The sequence below is a fragment of the Gastrolobium bilobum genome, unplaced genomic scaffold (assembly GCF_033153095.1).
Source record: "Gastrolobium bilobum isolate Gb01-03AN ecotype WA unplaced genomic scaffold, APGP_CSIRO_Gbil_v1 utg500, whole genome shotgun sequence".
In the NCBI taxonomy this organism is placed as follows: Eukaryota; Viridiplantae; Streptophyta; class Magnoliopsida; order Fabales; family Fabaceae; genus Gastrolobium; species Gastrolobium bilobum.
In genome coordinates, this window is record NW_026896335.1 from 1,465,739 (window position 1) to 1,478,397 (window position 12,659).

At 34.3% G+C, this 12,659-nt stretch overlaps 2 protein-coding genes across 2 annotated transcripts; both read right to left on the minus strand.

Annotated features, from left to right (window-relative positions):
- Positions 1-5,375: 5,375 nt before the first annotated feature.
- Positions 5,376-6,203, minus strand: LOC133299207 (replication factor A protein 1-like). Its single transcript, XM_061498645.1, has 4 exons — positions 6,054-6,203; positions 5,708-5,969; positions 5,527-5,623; positions 5,376-5,427 (listed from the first exon to the last, which is right to left on the minus strand). Exons 1-4 carry the CDS (start codon positions 6,201-6,203, stop codon positions 5,376-5,378), a joined length of 561 nt encoding a protein of 186 aa, XP_061354629.1.
- A 3,039-nt stretch (positions 6,204-9,242) lies between these two features.
- Positions 9,243-11,829, minus strand: LOC133299133 (thermospermine synthase ACAULIS5-like). The gene is made up of 10 exons (XM_061498570.1): positions 11,684-11,829; positions 10,940-11,006; positions 10,766-10,860; positions 10,571-10,673; positions 10,365-10,453; positions 10,130-10,286; positions 9,965-10,040; positions 9,776-9,834; positions 9,435-9,571; positions 9,243-9,343 (listed from the first exon to the last, which is right to left on the minus strand). Exons 1-10 carry the CDS (start codon positions 11,827-11,829, stop codon positions 9,271-9,273), a joined length of 1,002 nt encoding a protein of 333 aa, XP_061354554.1. The 3' UTR covers positions 9,243-9,270.
- Between the last annotated feature and the right edge of the window lie 830 nt (positions 11,830-12,659).

The following is a 12,659-nucleotide window of genomic DNA, read 5'->3' on the forward strand; positions in this document are numbered from 1 at the left end:
ATTGGACAATACTTTTGTTTAACTTCTATGATACTTGATATATCTTTTGCTATCCAGCAACATAGACAATAATTGTGCAATCTTATCCTATGATGCATCACCAGATACGTCAATAAGGCTCTCCAACTAATGAATAAGTTAACCTCTCACTTTGAACTTCATTTGTAACCAAGAAAAACTTTGATGAAAGTGAATAAGAAATGAATTTTGCTTGAAATTATATTGATTGTAGGTAAGACTTGGAAACTTTTTAAATAGATTGCACAAGGACATCAAATTTTTTTACACATGTCTTTTTGTTTTGATTTCAAAAGTTGAATGAGTTGCAATTGGTAAGCTTAATAATCTAGTGATAGCCATAGAGGCCCAATGGGCTGTAGGCCCAAATCAATTAAGTTACTCTGAGTTTGTTATTTCAGGAAAACAGAATTTAGTTATAACAACTTTGCTTCTGATGTATATATATACACAACTATACATTATTGTAAGATAAGAGTTAATAGCATTTTTCAATTCCCTCTCTCTCGATTCTTTCATTCTTCCTTCTCTCCTTTCTTCCTCTCACCATAGCTGTGATACCTCACATGGTATCAGAGCTAAACAGATCCATGGAGACAAACACCAACACTGCGCTTAACTCTGTTCACACGTTCTCTAACCCTGTATCCTTCAAGCTGAATGAAGATAATTTCCTGCCATGGAAACAACAGGCATCAACAACAATTAATGGCTATAACTTAACAAGGTTCATCACAAAAGAAGTACAAGATTCATCTTCAACAAGTACTGGAAATGAAGCTAGAGATACAAGTACTGCTACAATTCAGAATCTTCAAAGATCTAGTTCAAAGGATCTTGATACTCAGCAAGATCAGTTGCTTCTGTCATGGCTTCTGTCTTCCATGTCAGAAAGCCTATACACACGCATGGTAGGATGCACTACCTCATTCCAAGTTTGGCAAAAACTTCATGAATTTTTTGCTTCACAAACAAGAGCAAAGATAAAATAGTTAAAGATTCAGTTAAAGAACACAAAGAAAGAAGGAGATGTGTCTAAATACTTACTTCAAATCAAGAAAATAGTGGACTCTATTACTGCCACTGGTTCAAAAGTTGACACAGAAGATCATATAGATGCTATTCTAGATGGTCTAAATGAAGACTATGATTCATTTGTAACATCAGTGATTTCCAGATCAGATCCCTACACTGTAGGAGAAATAGAGGCATTATTTATGGCTCAGGAACAAAGGCTTGAAAAGAACAAGAGGAATCTTGCAGCATCTATGCAGTGAACATGACACAACTGCAGAATAGAAGACAGAATAACTTTCCAGGAAGTTTTAGAGGGAGTTTCAATCAGAATAGAGGAAGATTTTCTGGACACAGAGGAGGAAACAGGTTCCAAAGAGGAGGAGGAGGCAGATTCTTTGCAAACAATAGACCACAGTGCCAAGTATGTGGGATGTTTGGTCACCTTGGCTGGGAATGCCGCCACAGGTATAACCAGAATTTCCAGTCTCTTTATCCTCATAACTTTCAATCTTCTTATCCTCAGAATAGCAACAACAACACCAACACTGGAAGTGGAAATTTCCAAGCAAATATGGCAGTGACAAACTCTATCAGTCCACATCCACAAGAAGATACAGCCTCATATGCTGGATCAAGTCAGTTTGGTGATCCTTCTGACTACTTCTCAGCCACGGATTCCAGCTGGTACCCTGACTCAGGAGCCACCAATCATTTCACACCTGATGCAAGCAACCTGGTACACAAAACACAGTATAATGGTCAGGAAACTGTTCAAGTAGGTAATGGCTCTAACTTGAAAATCAAAAGCATTGGACACTCAAATTTGCATTCTACTATCTGTCCTATATCCTTTCAATTGTCAAATTTGTTACATGTTCCTAGCTTATCAAAAAATTTGCTCAGTGTTTCTCAATTTGCCAAAGAGCACAATGTTTACTTTGAATTCCATGCTAATGTTTGCTATGTTAAATCTCAGGCTACCAAGGAGATCCTTCTCCAAGCCAAGCTTAAGAATGGACTCTATGCTTTTGATGCTGGCACAAAGTCACAAAACATCAAAAGAGTCACTGCTGATTCAAGTCCTACCTCTACTGCTATGGCTTTAAATACCTGTTCAAACATTTCATGTAATAATACATCTAGAAACTCTACTCTAGATCTATGGCATTCGAGATTAGCTCATGCCTCTCTCCAAACTGTAAAGTTGGTCCTTAGGCACTGAAATATACCATTTACAAATAAAATAGATACAAAATTGTGTTGTGCTTGTTGCATGGCAAAAATGCATCAATTACATCTACCTACCACACTACTGTTTACAAAAGTCCACTAGAACTTGTCTTATCTGACATTTGGGGTCCTGCACCAGTAGCAAGTACTTCTGGTTCAAAGTATTACATCATATTTGTAGATGCCTATTCAAATTTTTTTACACGTCTTTTTGTTTTGATTTCAAAAGTAGAATGAGTTGCAATTGGTAAGCTTAATAATCTAGTACAACAAAATCTCATGTAGAATTGTAGAAAGACTAATTCAACGAGAAGTTACAAATGGATAAATTAAGAACAAGAAAATATGTTATCCATCTCCAACTATTCGGGCTTCATTTGAAATTACAAGTTATCACCTTTTATGGTCATAATCAATTTGAATAATATGCACGAAATTACTGAAACAAGGGAATGTATAACACATATTTCATTTACTAATGAAGGTGTATCTCAAAACAAGTGTTCATTCAGATCTTTTATCGAACAGTGGAAATGCATATGTATAAGACAAACCGGATCATTACAATCCCATACCATTTACCATCAAATTATAAAAAAGGAGCATTTCCAATTAGAAAACAAACATCCCAGTATAGATTTCTTATGACAGCAAATATCTTGGGTGGAATCGATGAGAAGGAACAGAAATTCCAAACAATTTGTTACGGTTTCAAAAAATCCAAACCTGAAGTCAGATTAAACACTGCTTCAATCGATTCTCAAAGTGGAGTAGATCAGATCTGCTTGGGGTTCTCTTTTTCTTCCTCGGGTGGAGTAGATCTACTTCTAATCTCTCACAGTCTCAGCTGTTCTCTTTCTTTTTCTTCCTCGGGTGCTTTGTTTGTGGCTTTGTGCCTTTGTGGTTTTGTGAATTGTGATGGACAACACAAACGACGTCATTTTTGTTTTTTTTCAAAAAAAAAAAATATACATGACCCAGCCGGTTCAACTAAAAACCGGCCGGGTCACCGGTTCTCTAAAAACCTGATCGAGTCGTACCGGTTCGCCCCGGGTCTGTTACATCCCCGATCTAAAGAGCTAACCGGACCGGTCAGGTGACCGGTTTACCGGGTTCCGGGTCGACCCGGCCGGTCCGGTCCGGTTTTTTCATCATTGCATTAAACTGGTACAATATTTTAATGTTTATAGGAATCTTAATTTACCATTAAAGATTAAGACTCTTCATATTTTCCATAACTCCTAAGTCCTAAATATTTAAGGAACACTATGATGTTCAATTATGATGTTTCAAGTGGATTGTTTATTAGCCTTGTCCATTCCAATGCACAAAGCAATAATTTGTTTTAATGATTTACATTTTCTTAAATCCCTATTAATGCCAAAAGACCTGTATAATTACTTGATGGTCTTAGGAATACTAAAAGACAATTGGGGACACATGTACCGTTTCGTTTTTCGACAATTACAAAAATAACGATGCAGCAATTCCATTCACTGCTATAATCAATCCGTTTGTTAGTGTGACTTTTAAATTCCCAAAGCTATAAACAAAAAAAAGGAAGAATCAAAAAAATAAACTTTATTGACAATTGCTCAAAAGAAACCAACAAATAAATAAACGAAAAAAAGACAATTTATTCCAATAACTTTTCACATCCTAACATCATCAACCGTCAGAATTGTAAAATTTCTTTAAATAATTATATCCAATATTAAAATTTATTTTGTTTTTTATTTCTTGAAATAATCAATTTTTATTGGTTACAGAAAATAAGAACCCTACAGAAAAAAAAGGATGATCAATTAAACAGGAAAAAAAATAACAACTACAGCGCAAACAGAGTGAACTCTACGTCAAAATATACATTTTCAATACTTCATAGCAATGATAATACAAACCCTCTTGAAATGCAGCTCGCGCAATTCACCACCACTCGTCCCCAACAAAGACACACAGTCGTGATCAAACAGAAGAAATGATGCGGAATCCGTGTTATCCACAACTCTTAACTGAACACTAAATCTATCGTTTTGCAAAATTGTATATCAGAAAAAAAATATTAAGCATACAGATTAAAGACAAATTAAAAACCAAGAACAATATATTACCTCGGATAATAATCTTCCCAATATTTTTGGCAGTTCTTACAGTACCACTTTTCTAAATCCTCACAAATGGAAAATGGACATTTTTTGCAAAACTTGTACCACCAGTTGTATTTGCTCTCAATAGATTTTATAGTCCCATACGTGATGCAAATCGTAACCAACTCTTACATGAACACTAAATCTATCGTTTTGCAAAATTGTATATCAAAAATATTAAGCATACAGATTAAAGACAAATTAAAAACCAATAACAATATATTACCTCGGATAATAATCTTCCCAATGTTTTGGGCAGTTCTTACAGTACCACTTCTCAAAATCCTCACAAACAGAAAATGGACATTTTTTGCAAGACTTGTACCACCAGTTGTATTTGCTCTTAATAGATTTTATAGTCTTATACGTTATGCAAGTCGTAACCTTAAATATAACAATCGCAGGCAAACAGGAAACGTCATTCATACAGACTTGATATAATTCAAGAAAAGCGAAAAAACAGAAATTCGATATTTACCTCACCACAAAGCTTCACATCACTGATAGACTTCTTTTCTGTCTCCTTCAGAAAATTATTTTCGTAAGAATAGGAGGACTAAGTAGACAACTGAATCATCCTCAGACTACTTTCCGAATAAATTGTCAAATGAGTTCAAGAATAACAAAACACACCGTTTTTTGAACACAACGATCTCTGGCATCTTCGAATCCATGACAATCCTCGTTGTATATTTTGTATTTGTTAACCCAACCTTACCTATCGAGTTGAGCATATCAAATAAAAACCGAAAAGCAAAAAATAAAAAACGTGAATTAAACAGAACACAGAAGCATAATGTTTTGTCAAAAAAGATTGTTAAAATCATACCCTTCCTGCCTAGCTGGACTATCATGACGTTATGAGGAGTGTCGTTGTTTTAAAATCATACACTTAAAACATTTTATCCTGCCTAGCTGGACTATCATGACGTTATGAGGAGTGTCGTTGTTTGCCATAAAAGATTAGACCTCATCCGCATAATGCAACCACAAAGTGCACTCCAGCTTTTGACCCCTTCATATGAGTTGCAGCAACAACAACAGTAATACACGAAAAATATAAGCTAACAGAGCTCGACAAAATTAAATTTTTTAAATCTACAATTTTAAATACCTCAGGTTGTCAAGCTCCAACACAATCATTTTCGTCTTCCTACCAGACACCACACGTTCACAAACTTCACCAATTCCTGAGATTAAACCAATGACGTCTACAAAAAAAAAGAGGGCAACAAAGAGTTTGTAAAAAATATGCAAAAATTAAAAAATGAAAACGGTTAGGAAAATTATATTACCCACTAAATAAGGAGAGTCAGATGTTTCTTTCTCAATGATGTCATAATCAACAAAATCAAATTCACTCGCAGAAAGATTAGAATCAACAATTGATTTAAGATCAGTCCTCAAATTGAAAGACAAACGATATTGATGCTTGGTTGGCCTGAACACATCGCTATTGAATCCAACTCTAATTTTTTTTATAAAATAGCAGTCTCCTTCGTGGATTTTCTTCCGAATCGGCAACGAACCTTTGACAGTGGCGCGGATCCTACCACCCTACAAAAGAACGCAGCGAACTCACAAAAGATGGAAGATTTAAAAAATGCAAAGAACCATGATTTAAAAAACGCAGACAACTACATGTTCATCCAATAAAACCATTTCAACATTGTCGTCAAAATCTCTACGTTGAAAGTTATGAACTTTCCAAGCCCGAACCACCTTCACCTTAATCCTCCAGTCCTCCTTGGCAGGACTCACATCCTTCAGAAAATCATATTTTGAAAACATATTGGTAAGACGATCAAAGAGACAACGAAGAAGCTGATTCCTTTGAGGCTGTATGTTTTCACTGATATGCGTCAGAGGCAACTAAAGGAAAAAATGAAGAGGAGCAACAAAATCGCCCTTAAGCAATCGCATAGAACAATGAGAAGCAGATGTATTTTTTAAATGTTTAGCAATTCCAATGGAGAAAGTAGCTGAACATTAAATGAGTTGTCAGATTTCAAAAATCAAATTTAAATTTTCAACTCCAAAATTCAAATTTAAATGAGTTGTCTGCCACTACAATTTATAACAAATTTGTACCATTGATTTGAGTTATGAAATCTTGTCCATCGATTTTCATTCAAAATTAGATTTTCTTTTATATTTTTTTTATTCACTGATTTACCAAAGAAGGAAAGTTTTCAAATTTTTGTAGTGTGAACGCAAAGCTGAAATTGAAGGAGGAAGTGACACGTCAGCGGACTTGCCAAAGAATGGGTTTGTCTTAGAATATAAGATGTTTAGGTTTGACACTATTCACTTGGTAGATAAGGCCCTTTATCCATTAGTTTATGGGTTTAGTGTGTGTTATTTAAAAGGACACAAATTGTGTTCTTTTAGTGACTTACACAGAGTATGACCGGTCATACTCTGTATAATTCTGAAAAGTTACTTTTTTTCACTTTACATGTCAGCAATGTAACTGAGGAAAGAGAAAAAAGAACAACTTTTTAGATTTACACAAAGTATGACCGGTCATACTTTGTGTAAATCATCTAAAAGGATACAACTTGTGTCCTTTTAAATGATACTTCTTTTTTCCTTAGTTTATATATGAATGTAAGACAATTTTAACCATAATCGTCTAGAGCTTGTGAGGCCTGCTAGTCCCCTATTATTTTAATTACTTGTTTTCTTATTTTTGGTAATTAAAGGGATCCAACTCAATAATGAAATAATATGCTATCAACAAGTAATAAAAAGACGCCTTTTGGGGTTTAGAAAAAATAAATGATGTTTTTGGAGTTTCAAAAATTAATTTTATCTCCTATGACCTAATAAACATTAAACCAACATTTTAAGATATCATTAAAATAGTCATTTACATGCAAAAAAAAAAAAATCTTATATTAATCAAACAAACTTCATTTTTATAAAGTACGTTTGGTAAATATTATCAGTTTAACAAGTTACATTCATTCTTCTAATTTGTAAAATCATTTATTTTGATTATGTAAGTATACAATCATTTACGTGATGTAAACAAAATGTAGTTTTTGAAATAAATACAAAACCATTAATGCAAATATTTTCAATTGCAGAATTAAGTCAATTAATCAACCAAAATTGTAGATGCGTCTTGTCATGCAATAAAATTTTTGGGCTACATGAAGTTAGGAAGGCTGTTACATGTCAATGGTAGTAAATCTTTTGATTGATAGTGAATTTTCTGTTTTTCTGTCGTTGTTCTATCCTTTGGAACCAGACCATTGAATGCAGGGTGGAGCCTGGCTGAGGTCAAGTTCACTGCTAAGCAAGTGTATGATTTGTGAGAGCTGAGCGATCCCTTAATTAGGTGTATGATTTATATTATGATACACTTATGATCACATTTATGTGAGAAATGTTAAACTCTTTATCTGTATTTTAACTTCTTTTTATGATTTTTGTGTGTCAAAAACATATATTGGAATATTAATTGCTTTAACTTTATCTAGCTTGCAACAGAGTACTGGACTCATGATACCAAAACCAAAAGAACAGAGTTTTGTAGCTTTATTTTTCCTATTAATAATTGCACTGTAACAGTGAAAAATTGCTGATTGATTTGAGCTAAAATGGATGTTAGAAATTTCTGATCAATGTTGGCAATAGGGATTCACACATAGCATGAATTACCTTCTCAGTAAAGTAAAATTATATCAGAACTCACGGATCGAGACCTAAGAATTTAAATTCAAGTATGGACTATTGAACTAGCTATAAGGGAATTGAAACTGAATCCAGACTTCGCAGAGTCTTCTTTGTTCAAACCACAATTGGATATAAATTAGAGGATTATCTCTGGGCGTTGTCATTGATCAATTTTTGTGTTTACTAGTATAAACTAACAGCAGTCAATTCATGTGATTTTTTTAGGGTTATAAAAGTGGGATCGACATTCTCTTATACGTCTCTATATATTAATTCGCTGAGCATCTCACGGCAGTTTTTTCACATCAGTTTTACATTATTTTCATTTTTACGTAAAAATTAAGGGAAAAGTGTGTTATTTTAAATGACAGAAAGTTATGTCATTTCAAGAGAGATACAAACACAGAAAATTTGAATTTTAAATTAAAAAAAAACCACTTTCTCTCTCATGATTTTCGTTTTTCTGTGTCTATCTCTCTCCTAACATGACATAACTTATGTTATTTAAAATGACAAACACCAAACCCAAAAATTAATCTACTACCCCTTTGAAAAAAAATGTATTATTACACCCAAAAAAGAATAATGATGTATGAAGTGTGAACAAAACTTGAAATAAAAGAGTGTCAATTTAATGCGCAAAAATACATATGGGATTTGGTAATGTAAAATACTTATACGAAATTATATCTGCAGTTCAATTACATATGAATTTGTAAAAAGAATGGGCTTTGCATTATTACCCCACAAACATTGTAAATGTAAAAGCGTAATGTGCAAATGTAGTTTTTGGAAGTTGCAATTCCATTGGTCTAAGGTGTAGTGAATATATCATCATAAACACGACCACTGAATACATTTCCCACGAAAAAGGTGATAGTAGTAGTGGCTACGCCTATATTAGTCCTTTCTCTTTTTCTTTTTTTTCCTTAACATAATCAAAATATTGGTATATCCATAGATGCAGTGAGCATACCCATGTATGTAGAAGCACAAAATGGGACCCACTGGACCACTGGTAATCCTTTGTTACAAGCCTTTTCAGGTGAACTACACGCCAAAATGGGAAAAAAAAGAAAAAGAGAAGAGCAGGAAATACATATGATGAAAGAAAAATCGTGGAAGGAATTTAACTTTGCGTTATGTGTCTTTTTGCTTAACTTCTCAAGCTTGGTTATGCATGCTTGCCTTGACCATATATGAACCTAGCTGCTCCCTCGGTGTATACATGAGTTTCATTGTCCAGCCTACCAATAAGAGTCATTGAAAATATGTCAATAATAGAATATTTGAGGAGAATAACTACAAGGACATATATAGGTCTATAATTTCGCTTACGAGGTGCGAACAGCTTTGCACAAAGTTGAGGCTGATGAAAATGTTTTCCCGTCAAGATATCTATTTTCCCCTTTAGTCCTCTGCCTCATTCTGATGTCTAGTTCTTCAGCAATCAGGTCCAATGGTGAATCTGAAGCCTGGTATAGTCCAAGGACAATGGTAAACAGCTTTTAGATTTGGTAAGGTACAACTGCATAATTATGAATTATTTAAGTGTTTCTATGGTCTTGTCTCCAAAAGTATCTAGTAAGAACTTTCCAAAAGTTGAACAACTTTTTACTTATGCAGATAAGAATACTTTACAAAGCAAAAACTTGAAATTTAATTATCAATAATATTACCATGACCCATCCCCAAATATCAGCATAAGATGGGATATGAGCTGAATAAGGCAACACATCTGCAAACGTAAATAGCGAAGGTCAATTTGACGTAATTGGAACTCTAAATAGCAGCATTATATAAAACAGTAACAACATATTCAGAAGAAGAACTGAATAATTTTTTTTTCCCCCTGGAAGATTGCTTACACTTGAAAACTTGTCTCAAGGTGTTGTAGATACATGAGAACACTTCTGTGTGGCTGAATATTCCAGCTGGTCCTGCCTGCATAAGAATAAAAACAATATACACAGGTTGTTGAATTCTGTTTCCTTTAGCTAGTTTTTGACACATAGGTACTTGCACCCTTATACCTGTGTCACAAATATGCCACCCTTCTTCAGTTTGGGCTTGAGAGTGAACTCATAGAAGGACTTGGTGTAAAGTTTATAGCAAGGACCTCCTTCTATTGGGTCTGCCAAATCGCCAATTATCACATCATAGCTCTCTTCTCTGGCTTCTAGTTCAGCCCTGCAACATAACAGGTATTATTAATATTGGTAATAATTGTTAATGGAACAAGCACATGATACTATTTGATTATAAGACCTGGCATCGTTGATGATGATCTGGAGTCTTGAATCAAGGAATGCTTCCCTGTTTACAACTAGGTATGATTTGCAAAATTCCACCACCTCCTGCCCCATCAAACATGAATTTTTAACCTAGATACTGATATTCTTGAAAAAATTATGATTACCATAGTAATTCCATCTTTACAATGAAGATCTATCTTTGTACATTGGAGATTTTACCTCATCTATGTCACACATTACAACTTTGTCTATAGTCTTATGCCTGAGGAGTTCCCTTGCAGTAGACCCTTCTCCTCCTCCCATAATAAAAACATTCTTTGGACTAGAAAATGTAATGAAAAAGATCAAGAAAATAAGTTCAGATGCTATTTAAATGTCGTAAGATCTTTTATTATTAAAGAGAAGAGGAAGTACACAGGATGGTGAAGAAGAGCCGGATGAACAAGACATTCATGGTAGATAAATTCATCTGTCTCTGCGCTCTGAAGCTTTCCATCAAGTACCAATGCCTGCAAAAGTATATAGTAGACAAGAGGTTAGTTTAATTTTTCTTATCCGTAAAGGTAACTTTCTGTTGTATGTGTGAACCTTTCCAAAGGGCTTTGTGTCCAACAATGCAATGTCTTGGTACTGGCTAGCTCCTGTGTGCAATATACTGCAGCCCCACCAAAAGAGAGACAAGAAAGGTACAATTATTATCGAACATATGATAGTGCTAGCTAAACTTTGCATTGAAAAAGCTAACTATTAGATTTCATTTAGTTGTGTGTTGTCTGCCTTTTTTATAGCCACAGGCGAAAAGATCTAATAACTTTTAGATAACCTTACTTCTTTCTAGCGTAAGAAGCTGAAATCGCCAAAATTTCCTTGACATACAAACAAGAAAAATTAAACATTAGCCGCAGAGGACTAGGACTTTATTTTTGTCTCACTCAAACTCAGCACCTGCTTCTTTACCTTATTGTTATGTGGCTTCTATTACCTTTTCACGAATCTTCTAAAATCATCACCAAGCAAAAGAAAAAATAATAATAAATTGAACATAAATGACCAAAGAACCACTATATTGGAAGACAATGCCTATGAGAAAATAGAGAGTTCAAAAAGGAAAATATTACAGTGTTTTTGATTTTATTTAAGAGTCCAGAGTCTACGAGAAGTAATTATGAACATACAGAACTTCAATTGAATTGGAAGCTCTGAACTTTGCTTTGGACAGTTTAATCCAAACGGTAATGTGAAAGTGGTATTATTGTTTTCTAGTTTCTCATTATATATGCCACTCTGGGTTGCGTAAGATGAAGAAAGATAACTATGACACATATAATATACCTATTGAGAGCAAAGCACCATCTTATGTTCTCTTCAATCTCTTCTTCATACCAACAGCTCTTCCTGTAACCATTCAGCGAATGTCTTTTGCCATTGACTTCATTAATGCCATTGCTAATCTCAGTTGAGTGAGCTATTTCACCCATCTTCCTTTGACAAACTCAAGAACTTCAGAGAGGAGTGCCAAAGAAGAGAAAAGAAAGGTAGCGTATGTGGTGGTCTGGTTATGAGATTAGGAGGAGAATATAAGAAGGCGAAGATAGTAAAGAAATCTAAAGGGACAATGATTTGGGTTGGGAATTTGATAGCCGGAAAATCTAGCAAAGTGGACGCGCTCAAGACTTGAAAAAAGTAATATCCTCATGGGGTTTCGTAAAGTAGAATACAGAGAAGCTCTGCGGCATTTCTGAGGTTGATATGATAACCTAGTTAGGCCCATATCTTTGTTATCCTTATATGGAATTGTATGTATAATGTTATTAACAGTCCATCATAAAATAAACACATAGCAGGTGACTAGTTTTGCCATGTTTCCCTCCCATGTACATGGAAAAAAAAGAAAAAAACACGTCCAAAAAACTTCACCTATGTGAATTGGTGGGGTTTAAGTTATATTTCCTTACACAGACAATGTTACTATTAGGATTTAGGGGAAGAATTCGTTTACAATTTTTTTTTACAAATTACACTAAGCATGGCTGGTCATACATTCTTGATTGAAGTATGACCGGTCATACTTAGTGTAATTTGTAAAAATTTGTAAATAATAAATCTGTAAATATAATCTTCCCCTAGAATTTATATTATAAAATTCAATGAGACCTAAATTGCGACAGTACCGCATGGTTACATAGATAAAACTTAAAGCAAAAATGCCTTGTTTAAGATTAACAATATGGAACTTCTGTGTGTGTAATCCAAGGGTATTAGATACATGTATGTATGTGGCTTAGGCATGTGAGTCCTGCAAGAGGAC

Excerpts from the sequence above, each read along its gene's own strand:
- LOC133299207 (XM_061498645.1), bottom strand. The coding sequence starts at position 6,203 with ATGTTTTCAAAATATGATTTTCTGAAGGATGTGAGTCCTGCCAAGGAG. Across the intron at positions 5,970-6,053 it reads TGGTTTTATTGGATGAACAT|GGTGGTAGGATCCGCGCCAC; the intron begins GTAGTTGTCTGC and ends GTTCTTTTGTAG. Across the intron at positions 5,624-5,707 it reads TGACTCTCCTTATTTAGTGG|ACGTCATTGGTTTAATCTCA; the intron begins GTAATATAATTT and ends TTTTTTTTGTAG.
- LOC133299133 (XM_061498570.1), bottom strand. The coding sequence starts at position 11,829 with ATGGGTGAAATAGCTCACTCAACTGAGATTAGCAATGGCATTAATGAA. Across the intron at positions 10,041-10,129 it reads GTGGCATATTTGTGACACAG|GCAGGACCAGCTGGAATATT; the intron begins GTATAAGGGTGC and ends ATTCTTATGCAG. Across the intron at positions 9,344-9,434 it reads TGCAAAGCTGTTCGCACCTC|GCTGGACAATGAAACTCATG; the intron begins GTAAGCGAAATT and ends TCTTATTGGTAG.